Source organism: Balaenoptera physalus (genome assembly GCF_965194825.1).
Source record: "Balaenoptera physalus genome assembly, chromosome: 12".
Lineage (NCBI taxonomy): Eukaryota > Metazoa > Chordata > Mammalia > Artiodactyla > Balaenopteridae > Balaenoptera > Balaenoptera physalus.
Genome location: NC_138897.1, coordinates 56606367 through 56623451, shown reverse-complemented (window position 1 = coordinate 56623451; position 17085 = coordinate 56606367). Strand labels below are relative to the sequence as shown.

The 17085-nt window shown below is 42.4% G+C and overlaps 1 protein-coding gene across 1 annotated transcript in view; it reads left to right on the top strand.

Moving 5' to 3' along the window:
* Nucleotides 1-17085, top strand: part of LAMA3 (laminin subunit alpha 3) — a 243722-nt gene that overhangs the window by 71612 nt on the left and 155025 nt on the right. Inside the window, exons 8-11 of the mRNA XM_082418551.1 lie at nucleotides 3696-3814; nucleotides 11415-11505; nucleotides 13434-13565; nucleotides 14885-14947. Coding sequence (XP_082274677.1) covers nucleotides 3696-3814; nucleotides 11415-11505; nucleotides 13434-13565; nucleotides 14885-14947 — 405 coding nt within the window. The remainder of the gene's footprint in view (nucleotides 1-3695; nucleotides 3815-11414; nucleotides 11506-13433; nucleotides 13566-14884; nucleotides 14948-17085) is intronic.

Genomic DNA, 17085 nt, shown 5'->3' with positions numbered 1-17085 from the left:
GATCATGCCAGTCTTAGGAACTCAGAACTGTCTGATGCAGCAAATAACTCACAGACTGGAGGTAACAGTGCCCCACTCTAAATTCAGATACAAATATGAGAACAAAAATAACAACAATAACGCTTGTTAATATATATTAAGCATTCACTATATGCAAGGATTGGGCTTTGACAATTGGCCTTTCTTTTTAGCAATCTAAAATGTGTTGCAGCCACTATTAAATTGTAAACCCTTATCATTTCTTAGGATGTGATACTGGATTGGAATCCTAATTATTCTGAGGACCGAGATTCAGAGAAGGTGGTGAGATTGATGTCTAAACAGAGAGCTGGAAGTATTGAGGGAATAGGGCTGAGGGGGATGCAGGATGGAGGGGACCAGAGAAGGAAGGAAGAAAGAGGAGAGGCTGCTTTTAATTATGGGCACAATATAAAGTAAGAAAACAGTTATTTAATTAATTAATTTATTTTTATTTTTGGCTGTGTTGGGTCTCTGTTTCTGTGCGAGGGCCTTCTCTATGCAGCAAGCAGGGGCCACTCTTCATCGCGGTGCGCGGGCCTCTCACTATCGCGGCCTCTCTTGTTGCGGAGCACAGGCTCCAGATGCGCAGGCTCAGTAGTTGTGGCTCACGGGCCCAGTTGCTCCGTGGCATGTGGGACCCTCCCAGACCAGGGCTCGAACCCGCGTCCCCCGCATTGGCAGGCAGACTCTCAACCACTGCGCCACCTGGGAACTCCTGAAAACTGGTATTTAAACAAACAAGCCCATGACATCCAACTGAAGATTTTCTTTTAAACCCATCTTCTTAGAAGGCCATATATTTATTCCAATTGCTGGAAACATTTTTGTAAATTTTAGTTATTGGCTTTGGAGACTGTGGCCTATTTTTTCTGAATATTCTTAGCATTTGAAGACGGATTTGCTTTTTTGAAATGACCAAAAGGCATTTGGATCCAGGTTTGTTGAACTAGATGTGTAAGAAAGAATCTATACTTTATAATTTCTGGCCAAATAGTTCTTGTAACTTTAAGAGATAAGACTGATGATCTCTGTGACCAGCAAAATTACTTAAAATGCATTTCCAGTGGGGAATTCTGAGCACGCTTTGAGAGATGCTAACATTGTTGGAAGGTGTTGCCCAAGGTGAACGCTCAGGTGATCTCTAGGTCCAGGTGGTTACCCGGATGGCCATTCTCACTTTATAGTCATAGTTAACAGGTTCCTTTGCGGTGAATTCCCGACCCCTCACCCCTAGAAAATAGGGCCCCAAAGAGGGAAAAGTAATAATCAGGGGTTGTTTCTTCCAGTACTTTCAGGTGCTGGTTTAGGATACTTTGATTGAATAAGTGTCATCACATGAATTCCAACATTCATCGTGTGGTTAGTTTTCCAGACTAATGGAACCGCTCAGTGAATGACAACGCTTTACTCCAGCACACATATGACAAATCTTAAATAATTTCCTTTCATAAGTTTTTAACCTTTTTACACTTGCCAAAATGGTTAAAAATTAGAAACAGCCTATGGAAATCAGACCTGTTAAGATATTTGTTAGGTGCTTTCTAAATTCCATTTGAGTTACTGCAATTCAAAATAAATAGACTTCTTAAGAAATAACTGACGTAGTAAATGTAAATGCTTAGAATTTTTAAAAAAATCATGGCACCACTGAGGAAATGAAAATAAGAAAGGGCTCAGCCTGTTAAAAACAGGGTAACTTGAAAATCTAACCCTAATAGATTTATCCGAGAACTTGATTAAAACACATAAATTCCTAGAAAGACTTGGAAAATTGGATCTAGGTGGAATTTAGTGAATATATATTCTGCCTAAGAGAGAATGAGTGTTTTACTTGTTAGATCTTTTTTCATCTTGGCAATGATGAAAATCCTAAATGGGGTTTAAATCATATTTTCTAATTTTAGAAGCATCATACATTACTTGTAGATAACTTGGAAAATTTTTTTAAAAAGTAAAATCATTAATACTTTTACTACCCAAAGAGAACCACTATTAATATTTTGTTAGGTATTTTAGTGTTTTTTTCATGCATACTGTAAATGCTCAAGGGTATATTATTTATACAATTTTATCTCCTGAGCTTTTTCACTTGATATTTTTAAATATTTTCCCATATCATTAAAAACTCTTTGACATCTTTTTCTTTTTTTAACTTTGGGTTTATTTATTTATTTATTTATTTATTTATTTATTTATGGCTGTGTTGGGTCTCCGTTTCTGTGCGAAGGTTTTCTCTGGTTGCGGCAAGTGGGGGCCACTCTTCATCGTGGTGCACGGGCCTCTCACTATCGCGGCCTCTCTTGTTGCGGAGCACAGGCTCCAGACGCGCAGGCTCAGTAATTGTGGCTCACGGGCCCAGTTGCTCCGCGGCATGTGGGATCCTCCCAGACCAGGGCTCGAACCCGCGTCCCCTGCATTGGCAGGCAGACTCTCAACCACTGCGCCACCAGGGAAGCCCTTTGACATCTTTTTTGATGGCACCTATTCAATAGTATTGTCATTCTCTGGATTCAGGTGTATCTAAAAAGTGTTTGAGTACTTACTGTGTATCTGGGGACGATGCTCTATTACAGACAAAACAGGAGCAGTTCTTGACTTCATAGAACTGACAGGCAAGCAAATATACTGTTGTTTGCTTAGCCATTTCCCTATAATTAGATGTTAGGATTATTTCCAATTGATCACTATTATAGATAGTGCTGGGATGAAAGGCTTAGAGTGTTGACTGGGAATAGGTTTTGGAGTCACAGAAAGACAAGTGAGGATTCTGCCTCTCTTACTCGTGAAGTCTGTGACTATGTGCACGTCCCTTAACCTCTCTAAGCCTCAGCCTCCCCATCTGGCCTACAGGCATAATAGCACCACCCTTAGAAAGTTATTGTGCAGATTAAATGAGATAATGCATGTAAAATGCTTTTCACAGTGTACCAAGAACTCAGTTCTTCTTATTTATTTATTTATTTATTTATTTATTTATAGGCTGCCTTGAGTCTTAGTTGTGGCACGCGGGATCTTAGTCGTGGCACGTGGGATCTTTGTTGAGGCACGCGGGATCTTTTCTCGTTGCAGTGCGTAGGCTCTTTGTTGTGGTGCGCGGGCTACTCTCTAGTTGTGGAGTGTGGTTGTTCTTTTCTCTAGTTGTGGCGCGTGGGTTCCAGAGCGCATGGGCTCTGTAGTTTGTGGCAATGCAGGCTGTAGTTGAGGTGCATGAGCTCAGTAGTTGTGGCACTCGGGCTTTAGTTGCTCTGCGGCATGTGGGATCTTAGTTCCCTGACCAGGGATCGAACCTGCGTCCCCTGCATTGTAAGGCGGATTCTTTACCACTGGACCACCAGGGAAGTCCCTCAGTTATTCTTGACAGTAGCAGTAGTAGTAATATTCTCTTTGTGCATAAAGCTTAATTGGCATTTTGGTTTATCTTAATTTGTAATTATATATCTTATTTTTTAAAAAAGAGAAACCTCTTCCACTTTATATCAGATGAAAGAAGGTATAAATTGCATATGATTATAGCAGGGTCTTTGTGTAAAAATCCCCCAAATTTTCCACTGGGGGTATCCCTGGTGTTCCAGAATAGACTTTTTTGTAGCTCAGTGAGCAACAGTACTCTGGGGGAATTTACTAAGGGTCTCATAGTCACGATGGAGTACTAACTTAGAATGCTCTTTTTTCAGCATGCAACTGCCATGGCCACGCCATCGACTGTTACTATGATCCAGAAGTTGAGAGGCAGCAGGCAAGCTTGAATAGCCAAGGCATCTATGCAGGTGGAGGGGTCTGCATTGACTGTCAGGTGAGGCACTATTTAAGTCAAAGCGAATGTGTCATAGTAGGAAATGAACACTCAGTAAGCCCTGCTCTAAAAAGATGTCAAGAAAGTGATATGCAATTCTAAGGATTTTCTGACGCCGTTTCTCCACTTTTGTACACAGAAAGCTTGGTTAGCTGGATGTAATTTAGGGAAAATGGACTGAGGCATGTTTGTCCAAACTCCATTGGTTAGATTCTTCATTTGGGTCTTTGCCTAAATGGAGGGGAGAATTCCTGGCTGTCATCCTGACTGCTATCCATCTTATATTAGAAAGGCTCTAAGATAGGAGGGCAAATAGGTATCAACTTCAGTGCTGACTCTAAATCCTGTTTTCAAATGGATTCTGAATCTAGAGGAAGTATATCATGATCAATTAATGATGCCTGCTGTTGACACTAAATAAGAAAAATGGATTTTTCATCCCTCTTATAAGGACGATTGGGTTCACTGGAATTTGGGTAAGAGGAGTGTATGGCAGAGGAGGGTATATGTACATCTGCCTTGAGATATTCATTAAAAATTGTGTAAAATGTTCATGAGTTTGGTCTATATTGTCATTCTGTCTTGTGTGCTTTTAGAGTGATGTTTTGTTAACGTTGCCAGTAAGGAGGCACTCTTTACGTGAGATGCCCATTTATGTGGAACCAGGGCTACACACCCTTAGAGAGACCCACCATTCTCCACCTGTCCCCCACTCCACACATTTTATATCATCTGTCACCATAGTTAATTAAAATACAAGTAAATGTAAGTCATAGGTTTGTTACAAATCACAGGGTTTCACGGATAAGTGAAAGATCCCAGGATCTTCTTAAAGCTATGCATTGCAAGACCTTCAGGTGATTTGCATGCACATTAAAGTTGCAGAAGCACTGGACTGTCTGCAATCTGATGAAGGGTATTTATGAAAACCCTACAACTAACATCATATTAGTGATGAAATATTGAACTCTTTCCTTCTAAAGACTGGGAACAAGGAAGGATGCTTGCTTTCACCACTTTTGTGAAACAGTGCCCTGGAGGTCCTAACCTCTGCATAAGACAAGAAAAAGAAACAAAAGGTGTTAAGATTGGAAAGGAAGAAGTAGAACTGTTTCTATTTGTAGATGACATGATTCTTTATGTAAAAAAGCCTAAGGAATGTACAAAATAATTACTAGAACTAATTGAATTTAGTAATATTGCAGGATACAATGATAGTATAGAAAAACCAGCTATATATACTAGTAGCAAACAATAGGAAAATGAAATTAAAATTCAATTAAAAATAGTATCAAAGAACATAAAATGCTTAGGAATAAATTTAGCAAAAGACATGCAAGACCTCTATATTAAAGCTAAAAAAACTTTTCTGAGAGAAATCTAGAAAGACGAAATAAATAGAAAGATGTAATATATTTGTGGATTGGAAGATTCAGTATTATTAAGATACCAGTTCTCCCCAAATTGCTCTACAGAGTTAATGCAGGTTCTTTTTTTAAAAAAGAAGTTGACAAGTGGATTCTAAAATTTATATGATTATGTAAACGACCTAGACTATCCAAAGCCATCTTGAAGAAACAGAATAAAATTGGAGGACTTATCTTACTTCAAGATTAACTATAAAACTACAGTAATCAAAACATGGTGCTATTGACATAAGGCTAGAAGAATAGATCAATGTAGCAGAACAGGGAGCACAGAAACTGACTCACACATGGAAATTTTATTTTATTTTATAAATTAATTTTATTTAATTTATTTTTGGCTGCGTTGGGTCTTCGTTGCTGCCCATGGGCTTTCTCTAGTTGTGGCGAGCAGGGGCTACCCTTCGTTGCGGTGCACGGGCTTCTCTTTGCGATGGCTTCTCTTGCTGCAGAGCACGGGCTCTAGGTGTGCGGGCTTCAGTAGTTGTGGCTCGTGGGCTCTAGAGCGCAGGCTCAGTAGTTGTGGTGCACAGGATTAGTTGCTCCGTGACATGTGGTATCCTCCCGAACCAGGGCTCGAACCCGTGTCCCCTGCATTGGCAGGCGGATTCTTAACAACTGCGCCACCAGGAAAACCCCTGGACATTTTATTTTTGATAAAAGTACCAAAGCAATCCAGTGACAGGGAGTGGGGAGAGAAGAGAAAAGTCCTTTCAACAAATGGTTCTGGAGTAACTGGATTTATATGGGAAAAAAATTAACTCTGACCCCGACCTCAAATCATACACAAAAACTAAATTGATATGGATCAGACCTAAAGTAAAGTTAAAGCTTTTGAGAAAAATAGAGGCAGATATCTTTGTGATCAAGGATGAACAGTTTTCTTAGTTCATAGGAAGCAATAACCATGAAAAATTGACAAATTAGACTTCATCAAAATTAAAAACTTCTGCTCACAAAAGACACTGAAGAAAATGAATAGGCAAGCCATGAATGGGGAGAAAATATTCAGAAAACATAAATCTGACAAACGGTTGGTATCCAGGATACACAATATAAAGAACTCCTACAGCTCAATAATGAAAAGACAAATAACCCAATACAATTGCAAACGATTTGAATAGCCACTTCACAAAAGTGGATGTATGAATGGCCAATAAGCATACAACAAAGGGCTTAACATCATGAGTCATCAGAGAAATGTAAATTATAGTTACAATGACTTACCCCCAATTTTGGTGAGGATGTGAGCAACCGTACCTATCATGCATTGTTGGTGTGAGTGAAAAGTGGTACAATCACTTTGGGAAAATATCTGGCAGTTTTTAAAATATAACTAAACATACACCTACACCATGACTCCCAAATTCCACGCTTAGGCGTTTATCCATGAGAAATGGAAATGTGTGTTTACAAAAAGTTTATAGCAGCTTTATGCACAATAGCCCCAAACTGGAAATAGCCCTGGTGTCCTTCAGTAGTAGAATGGAGGAACACACTCTGGCATATTTATACAGTGGAATACCAATGGGCAGTAGGAAGCAACAAACTATTGATGGTGCAACAACGTGCAAGAATCTTAACAGCATCGTGTTAAGTGAAAAAAGCTTTCCCAAAAAGAATACCGATAGTATGAAGACCATTTAGATGAAATTTTGGAACAGGCAAAACTAATCAATAGTGGAAAAAATCAGAACTGTGGTTGACTGTCGGAGCTGGTGGTGGGGATTGACTGGGAAGAGGCATGGGGACACTTGCAGGGGTGGTAATATTGTTCTGTATCTAGATAGACATCTGGGTTTCACAGATATATGCATTTATAACTCAGTGAATGTACAAGAGTTTTGCCCTTGTGTATAAATTTTATACCAAAAGAAAAAAACTATGAACAAACATTAAACTCCAGTTAATTATATGCATAACTTTAGCTATGCATATAATTAACTGGAGTTATTATAATAACAGTTAATAAACAGTTAATATAAATAGCTAAAGTATTTAGGGGACGGTGACTGATATCTGCAATTTATTTTGAAATGCATAAATAAGATGGATTAATGGATGGATAGAAGAATGAGTAGATGGATAATTATGTGAAAAAACAAGTATAGTAAAATGTTAATGGTACACTCTAGTAGAGGGGGTATAGGTGTTTATTGTGAAATTTGAATTTTTTGGTCATAAAATATTGGGGGAAAGAGCAATGAAAGAAGGCAAGGAGCACAACATTTTTGGATTGACTCCTTGATTCCTTTCTGTTTGATAAAATATTGTTGCTCTTAATTAAGGTTGAAGATTACCCATGTTATTTGAGATGATGCTTGAAGATACTTTATCTCCATTAACTAAAACAGAGTCTTTAGCTTCTTCCATGGAGACACGACTTCTAATCTAAGTCTTGAACTGTTTGTGTCCCTAATGTGTTCGTCTCACTACTTCCAAATGTTTGTTTTTCTCTCTCTTTCACACACACATACACACACCACACAAAGCTAAGAGATGGGATCAAGAAACAGACGGAGCACATATGGCTACGTTCCCTTCTGCAACAAATCCTACAAAATGACAAGAAAGATACCAAACAAACAAAATACTCTCTCCTTCCAGAATCCACAATAGCATGAAAAATGAGAAAGAGTGTTATCAACAGACCAGCAGTTTCAAGAGATTCCTGAAAGATAGAAAGCAGAAACAGATACATGCAGGAGAACACAGCTGTGATTATTGGAACAATTTGGAGGTACTCCAAGAGGCAACAGATAGAAGACATTAACTGTGGAGCTACATTTAAACCTATAAAACATTATTGAAGTTTATAAAAGAAGACCTATATGGAAAGGCATAATATGTTTCCAGACTCAGTATTATAAATATACCATTTTTTCAAAACCAATCTATAAATTCAGTGCAATTTCAATCAGATTTTTAATGAAGATTGACAGACTGATTCTAAAGTTCTTATCAATAAAAGAATATATGAGAATAGATAAGTAGCTTAGAAAAGATGAACAATGACGGGAGAAATTTGTCTTGCGAGATATCAAAATATACTGTGAATCTGTGTTAATTGAGTGTGGACTCAGTGCAGGGATAGATAGTTCAATAGAGCCTAATAGAGAATTTAGAAACAAATTCATGCAGATATTAAAATTTGGTTTGTGGTAAAATTGGCATTTCTGATGGAAGAGAAAGATGGATAGTACATAAATGATGTTGAATAATGGGCTCTTCATTTGGGGAGAAAATGTAACCCTATCTTATGCCATAGACAGAGGAACATGGGGAGTCTTGCACAGGAAGGGAGGAGAGCGGGTGCAGCTACAGCAGGGCAGATGGTTTGGTGAGCTACGTGGTGATGCTTCAAGATGAAATTTGAGTTTGCTGGTAGAACACACATACCGTACAGCAAGGTCTGCCTATCAGAAACCCAGCTGCCTTAGTCACTTCAGGCCGTTATAACAAATATACCATAGACTGGGTAGCTTACACAATAAACAGTTATTTCTCGCAGTTCTGGAGGCTGTGAAGTTCAAGATCAAGGTGCCAGCACATCCAGTGTCTGGTGAGAGCCCTCTTCCTGGCTGGCTGATGTTGACAATGTCGCCATTGTCTTGTATTCTCACATGGAGGAGAGAGAGAGAAAGGAAGGAAGCTCTCGCTGTCTCTTCTTATAAGGGCACTAATCCCATCATGAGGGCTCCATCCTCATGATCTGATTACCTCCCCAGGCTCCATCTCCAAATACATTGGGGATTAGGCTTCCACAAATGAACTTGGGGGGAACACGAACATTTATTCCATAACACCAGCTAACCTGACTGTTTCCTGCCTTTTCTGTGCAGTGCTGGTAATGGGAGAATGATGAAATCTCTGCCATCAGTCTGGGCAGGTGACAGGAAGTGGGAATATCACAGGCAGGCTGGGCCTGGGGACTTTCAGGTGACCAAGCAGCCAGCATGTAAGAGCCAGATCGTTATCCTGCAGGGCATGTGGTTGTCAGAGATGGCTGTTTTCTCACGTAGTATTGATTTTGCTTTTGTTTCTTGGGTTTACTATTTTAAGTGTTGGTTTGGGGGTATGTGACATTTTAAATAGGGTGGTCCATTCTCTGGGATATGGCATTTGAGTAAAGACCTGAAAGAAGTGAGAGAATGGACCAGGCATCTGTCTGGGGGGCAGCTTTCCAGGTGGAGGGGACGGCAGGGCAAAGGGCCTTGAGAGGGAACAAGGGGCCCGCGTGGCTGGAGGGGAGTGAGCAGGGCTAGATGCATCAGAGAGGTCACAGAGGCCAGATCACTTTGACCTTCAGATGGAATATCAGATGGAGTCTTCCCAGGAGAGTGTGGCCAACGAGTGGACTAGCCAATAGTCTCGTTGTACTTGAGGTTCACGGAAGTAGAAGTCAGCAACAGTGTTGTAGGTGTGGTCAAGGAATTGAGGGAAAGAGAGAGAGTCAGAGAGAGATGGGGTTTAACTGAAGATTGAAAAGCATGTAGGAAAAGTTTTGCTTGGAGGAATTAGGACCTGAGAATTATCAGAGCAGGGCCTGAGGTTTCTACGTGGGTGTTCCTTAGAAAGCCTCTCTAGATGGTGCCAAGGGAAAAGGAGTAGGTGGGGGTGGGCTTACCTCCTGCACAGATCCCATCGGCACCCACCCCACTCTTTAGCTTGGGCAACGAAGGCTTTCTCATCTCGTGTTGCGTCCTACATATGCAAATTCAGACACTCACTCCTCCCGGCAAGAGTGCTTCCTAGGTACCTCCAACGTTGAAATCTGGAGCCACTACTGTCCTTGAGTCTCCGTCTGGTATTGGTCCAACCATGACCTTGGTGTCCATGGATAAGTGGTGTATCTTGCCCTCAGGTGGTGTGGGTCCTAGAGAACCACCCAAAACTTGAAGGCAAACTACAGGTATTCTTAGGGTGATTTGTTGCTCTTCTTTGTGTTTTAAAAACATAACTTCTTTGTGGCAGGTGCTTCATTAGACAAACCTTGTGGTAAAGGGGAGAACCCAGGGTACCCACTTGAGAGAACTTTTTCTCATTTCCTACTCCAATGGGAAAAAAATTGGGAGCCAAGGTTAACCTGATGTCCTCTGTGTATTATAAGCCACAGTGGCAAACAACAGAGTTGAGAGGTTCATTGGCATTTGATGGAAGGGAGGGTGGACTACAGCTGTTTCCTGTTTGTCCGAGATGTTTATGCATGTAAACCTTAGGTCAGAGAAGTGGCCAGTATGGTTTTAGACCTCAGTGTTAAAGTGAATTCAGATTTTAGTCCACAGGACAAGGAGTGGTAATAAATAAAAGTCTGTAATTAATAAAATCATCTAAAAGGATAGAGGATACAGAAAGGGTCTTTGTTCTCCTCTCTGTGTTTCTATGCAGACTCCTTTTGAGTCAGTGTGTTATATTTGTTCTTTTTAACTTCCTATTGCCTTCCCTTTCATTAGTGAAAGAACACTGTCCTTCTAATTGTTTCCAAATTAGAGAGAGAGAGAGAGGTGGAATTGAGCTAGATCCATGGTATATAGTTCTTGGAAATTGATGATGCATGTTGGGTAATTTGATTTTCTGGCAATTACAAGGATTAGCTGTGAAATATAAAAGGCTGCCTTGTATTGTACTTTAAAATGAGCTCTGTGTATGAAGCACATGCCTACATTTCCCATTCCCATAGCAGAAATGTTTGGGAAATGGTTTCAGACTAAAGCACAGATAAAATTTTGGAATGACGAGAGAAGGGCATCTGTACATGCAGTTTTTTCCAAAATTGGAGAAGATAAAAATACACACATAACCCTTTATTCCTTGGGTTAAACCTAAGGGTGATTTATGATCCATTTATCACTACCAAATGAAGCTTTGAAGAGTGGTCCTCTGGAATTTTTGCTCACTCAGATGTCAGGTGCTTCATTAAGTGGTAGAGAGGAAAACTTGGGTTGTCCAGTTCATGGAACTTACCCTCATTTCCTCTTCCAATGGGAAAAAAAATGCCAGAGCCAAGTTCAAGCCGGTGTCCTGTGGTAAATCTTGGAGATTCAAGGTCAAGATCAGTGCTTTTCTTTTTTTTTTGGTGACTTTTACATTACAATTGTGTATGACAGAATTATTTCTCTGGATGAATAGCGCTTGTCCACTACTCTTCCCCCTAAGTTTCTTTTGTTTCTTTCTAGCATAACACAGCTGGTGTAAACTGTGAAAAGTGTGCTAAGGGCTATTACCGCCCTTACGACGTTCCGGTCCATGCCCCTGATGGCTGCATCCGTAAGTTTCGTTCCAACTTGGTGTGTCTTAGACTTCAGGGAGGTCATCGGGCTAAATTCTGATTGGCTAGTAATTCCCTTCGTTTTCTCTCTGTCTTCATATTATTGGTTCTACTCCTTACTAGCTGTGTGACTTGAGGCAGTTACATAGTCTCTCCAAGAATCAGATTTCAGATATATAAATGGAAATTATAATCTAGTCTCTAAGATTAAATGAAATGCAATCAAAACCACCTAGGAAAATACTGAGCATTGGGCTTGTCGCATACTAGGCCTGCAACAAATGTTTTCTGTTGTTTTGACATGTTTCTATGATCTCCAGTAATTTTAAATTTCATCAGAATTAGACTCAAGGCAACATAGTAATGATTTCACAAGGATGTAATAATAGTCATAATATTCAAAATAGTTATGATTTATTGAGCACTTGCTATATACAAGGCATTGCCTAAATAATTTCACAAATGTCTTATCTAATTATCATAACAAACTTAAGATAATGTATTATTAGTCTCATTTTTAGATATAGAGAAATCAAAGGGTCTGAGTAGTTAAATATTTTGGCCCAGGTGAGAGAACTACCAACTGGTAGGTCCAGGGTATAGTTCATATCTGTCTAGCGCTGCTGTAACATACCACTTCCATTATACAGAAAACTGCCACTGTTTTTTTTTTTTTTCTGTGGAATTATCAGTCGTAGATCAGATTATAGACTTTGTTCTGCATGTGTAATTTATTTGGTTCTTTTATGTTCTCTGGCTATTGCAGTTAGAAAACAATTCCAGTCCTGAAATTGGCTTCTGTGCCCACCTTCCCCCCCAAATTCATTCATCATATCATTAATGTTTGAGAGCATCAAAATCCAAAGAATGTGTAACCTCTGATTTGTTTCTCTGTAGGGCATCTTAGTTATTAAAAGTGTGTCCTTGTTTTCCCTCACTCTTCCACATCATCCAATGAAGTATGCCCATGATTTATCTTGTGCCCACGAAGAATAAGCTTTGGCAAAGGAAAACAGGACATTGTGAATAAACTCATGCCTTACTAGGAGCCTCAGTTTTCCATCACTTTTCTTGTTTCTTTCTTCATCACTGAAGTGGTCTCATGGAGATATTAGAGGCTTAGCATCAAGAATCCACAGGACACGTAAATCCTAAACAAATTAAGCAAAGGACACCAGGAGAAGCCAGGCTAGGGGGTTGCTTGGTGCTCACGACTTCTCCAGCCTCCCGGTTCCTCACAGGACAGGGACTCAGCCGAGCTATGACAGTGTTTTTGCTGTCCAAGGTGAGGACTTTTGCCAGGTCAAGGGAAGCTCCCAAGTGAGGGGGTTACCGAGCGTTTTACACCCAAGTGTGTCCCTCTGGAATGCAAACCCAATAGTCAGGCCGGTTGCAAAAACTGCCTTCAGTAAGCTGTATCACTTGATTCTAACATTTGGGTTATGGGCACGATCTTGCTGTGCTGTGCACAGATTATATATCAATGTCTAGGCATCCCACACTTGTGTCCACATCACAGCTGTGTAATGACGACCACTCTGTGGATATTCATAGTTGGCTCATAGCCGGGAGAGGCTGTGCCCAACAGCCCTGCCAGGAGCCAAAGCACGCGCCCACCCAGCCCCTCCGGTGGTGGCTTGTGCAGGGTTGCCCCCTACACGGTGAACTGGGCGGTGCTCAGTGTAATAAACCACATCCTGGAGAACTTCTCAGTGTGACTGCTCATTAAAGCTTGTCTCTGAGGGTCCATGGGGTTCAGTCAATGCAAACCATCAACCAGGTGTGAAGTGGAAAACAGGCTGTACCCTTTCAAGAATCCCTGGAAACCAATGATGAAGTAGTAAACATTGCCTGAGAAGGATTAGGACATATTTGCCTTAAGAGGTGCAGTGAAGGAGGGACTCCTTGAATCTGGGATTTCTCTTAGCCTGCAGCTGTCACCCCGACCACGCGGAGGACTGTCAGCAGGGCTTGGGCCGCTGCACCTGCAGGCCCAACTTCCGCGGAGACCACTGTGAGGAGTGTGCGGCCGGCTACCACCATTTCCCAGTTTGCTCCAGTAAGTCCCAGCTGCGGAAGGAGAGGCCTGGCTTCTCGGCGCTGACCTGGGCTTTGTGCATCGACCCCTGAGTGCATGGCAGGCATGGGGCAGGGGGGTGGTAGAGGGACAGAAATAGGGCCAGGAAGGTTCTATTTGTGTGAAAATGTTCCCCAAAGTTGGGAACATTACATTTTTATAAGTATGTTTTATAGTGTTATTTATCTCCGAAGTGTTAGGCTGTACCATAGACATTACCATCTCAGCAGGTCAAAGGGTCAGATAGTGGCAGTTTCAACGTAATAATAATCCATGTGTGAGGTTTTTCTTCATAAACCTAGAGTAAATGTCATGGGCTTCCAGATGTTCGCGTGCGCACACGTAGTGTGTGTCGTAGTTCCAGTGGCCGGGGGATGTGTCTTCTTTCCCACTGTACAGTAGAGCCCTCACCTTATCCCACTGCCGTGACCTAAGAGAACATCTCAGCATCTTGGAGAGAAATATATGTGTCTGTTAGAAACAGCATAGAACATGGAGCAGGAGAGCGTGTGAAGTCAGCTGTGCAGACTGTTCCAAGAGCCATGATCCTATTTGTTCTGCAATTAGTGTAAAAACTGGACTTTGGGGTCAGGACAGAGAAACACGGTCTCAGGAAGACGCTACCCCATTGCTGCGCTAGTTCTTGCCCATTCCCACCTCACAACTCTGCCATCCCCGGCAAAGCATGTTGAGTTGTGGGGCTCTGTGGACAGGCTGTGCGCGTGTCCTGGCTCCCACCTGCTGTCCCAGGGTCATTGTTAAACAAGCACCCACTTCCACTGTCAAGTGTCCCAGTTTGGAGGATGAATTACATGATCATCTTAAAGTTAAAGGAACCAGTTTTTAAGCCCAAACGTAGTGACACTGAATCAGGGCTCAATCCATTTAGAATCTATAATTATTGGATAGAGGCTAAGGAGAAATTGCATTTTCATAAGCAAAGTTTTAGGGAAAAAGACTTGAAAGGAAACATTTTTAAAAAGCTAGTCTCGATGTTACATTAAAAAACAATAAAGATAGTGAAGAAGTCCAGCTCAGCCCTGCTAGACTGGGACTTAGCTATTGTGAGCACGAAATATCCATTTCTGTTCATTAATATACAGATCAGAATGTCTGACCATCCTGGTTCTGTTACTAGATGCATTTTAAGTGTAGCAACATTTCCTTTCTTTCAGTTAGTTTCCACATGCTGCTTTCACTAAGTCAGAGAGGGCGTCTTCCTAGTTAGTGCAATTTAATGTTTTACTTTACTGTCTCCTTAATCATCCTTCTCTGTATTTTTTGATAAACTATTTTTCTAGGAATTCCCGTTTTCCCTATTTCTACTCCAAGTCCAGAAGATCCAGTAGCTGGAGATATAAGAGGCAAGTAACTTCTCTTTTGGTTTAACTTCAGTGAAGATGTTATGCTCCATATTCCTTTTCTACTTCCGGTGCACCTGGCTATGTCCAAGTTCAAGTCATCCTCATGGGACCATGGTGGCGCCTTGCAGGTGTGTCGTATTTGGGCTTCTCACCTCCCATCCTTCTCTACTCCAGTCTGTCCTTTGCAATGGCACCACCTGATGAAGGAGACTAAGAAGAGTTTTTAGATTGTATGTTGCTAGATTGCTCAAAAACCTTCAGTAGCAGTCGGTTGCCTCCTGTGTTATTTGGTTCTCCATAACGAGACTCTGAGAAAGGAATTGAGTGCAAGTAGTTAATTTGGGAGGTGACACCAGGAAACATCAGTAAGGGAGTGAGTCCTAGATTGAAGGGAGCCCTTATGAAGATTCGTTAGCGGGCATGGTCCTGCTGTAGCTCCTGGAGCTGCAGCCCTCTGAGCAACTCTGGGAGGCAGCAGAGAACTTGCTCAGCGTTATGCCAATGGAACGGATAACTTCAGTCACCTGATGTGCATGGAGGGCTACCTCTGGGGCATTAACTTTCTGGGCCCGGCCTGCAGGGGGGCAGAGGAGCTCCTGCAGCCAGAAAAACACCCAGGGAAGAGAGTGGCAGGGGTATGCAGGAAGCAGCCTTTGGGGTGGAGAGGTGCTACACCTACCTAATCCCTGATTCTGCACGTATTTTATGACCACCTGCTATGGGCATAGCACTGTTCTGGCTGCTGGGGACTTAGTGAAATGAATTTCCCAACTCTCCTGGAGCTTATATTTCAGTCGGGGGGTGGGGGTGACTCCTACAATAACATATTTAATATACAAACAAGTAAAATCACTAATGGGATAGATGATGATATGCAGGGTTGTGTCCTGCACAAGGTGTTACTTTTAAATGGGAGTCATTCACATTGTAGGTGTAAATTAACCCATATGAGAGTATTCCAGGCCTTTGGGTTCGATTCTGGAGCTGTGAGCAGTTCACTATGTGAACCCACTGTGGTGCTCAAAGGGACACACACACTCAGAAGGGCGCGGCACATTGCATGCACACAGCCCACGACCATCTGGGTCAGGCTTGGGTCACCAACCTGGTCTCGTCCCCCAGGATGGGGAAAGGCCTGATGGTCACGTGCTCATCTCACTGGGAGCACATGGACCCCTCTTCCCGGTGCGTCCGGAGTGTGAGTGGGCAGGGAAGGGGCACTGGTGTCCAGACAAGAACATGGTCTCTTGAGGGCCATCCTTGGTCAAGGAATTCAGGTTCTACAACAGTATATTAGCTCCGGGTGTGTTGGCCATCAGTTCTGTGGAATAAATAAGGCCGAGAGAGAGAGGGTAGGAATATGAGGTTTGCACATGTAAGTAGGTTGTCAGGGAAGGCCTTGCTGAAGAGATGATTAAGCAGGGTTGTCAGGGGGCTGAGGGCTGAGCTCTGCAGGTGTCTGGAGAGAAGCATCTAGATGCAGGAAAGAGCAAGTGCAAAGTCCCTGGGGCAGGACATGCCGGGGGTGTTCCCTGAACAGAGAGAGACCGGGGATGTGAAAGCAGAGTGAGCGAAGGGGATGGGGTGAGGGGGGCAACCCGGGGACCAGATTGCAGGCCCTCGTCAGCCACTGTGCGGACGTAGCCTCTACTCTGATGAGCCAGGAGAGTTCGGCACAGGGAAACGACGTTGCGTTGGGGTGTGGCAACTGTGTTGAAGACCAACTGTAGGAGGAGGAGAGAAGAAGCAGGGAAGCCATCACGATGATAATCCGTGAGGAAGGGATGGTGGTGGCTGGGACCCCGGAGGTGTCAGTGGAGGTGACAAGCAGTGCACAGACCGTGGATATAATCTGAGGATGCAACCCGCAGGACTTGCAGGGGTGTTGCTGGGCAGAGGTGCACTGTGAGAGCAAGAGGACCGGGGGTGGCTCCCCGGCTTCTGGATGGAGCACACAAGGAGCGAAGGGGAGGGGGTGCCATTTGTTGAGCGGGAAAGGCTGTCAGAAAGGAGAAGGCGGAGCGCGGGGACGGGCTGGGCAAGGGCCTGCAGACCCGTGGCGGAAGCATGTGGGTGCTGTCTTCTGGTCTTTCTCTTTTTCTTTGCAAAATAAGAATCAAGATGGGGGCAGAAAGTGA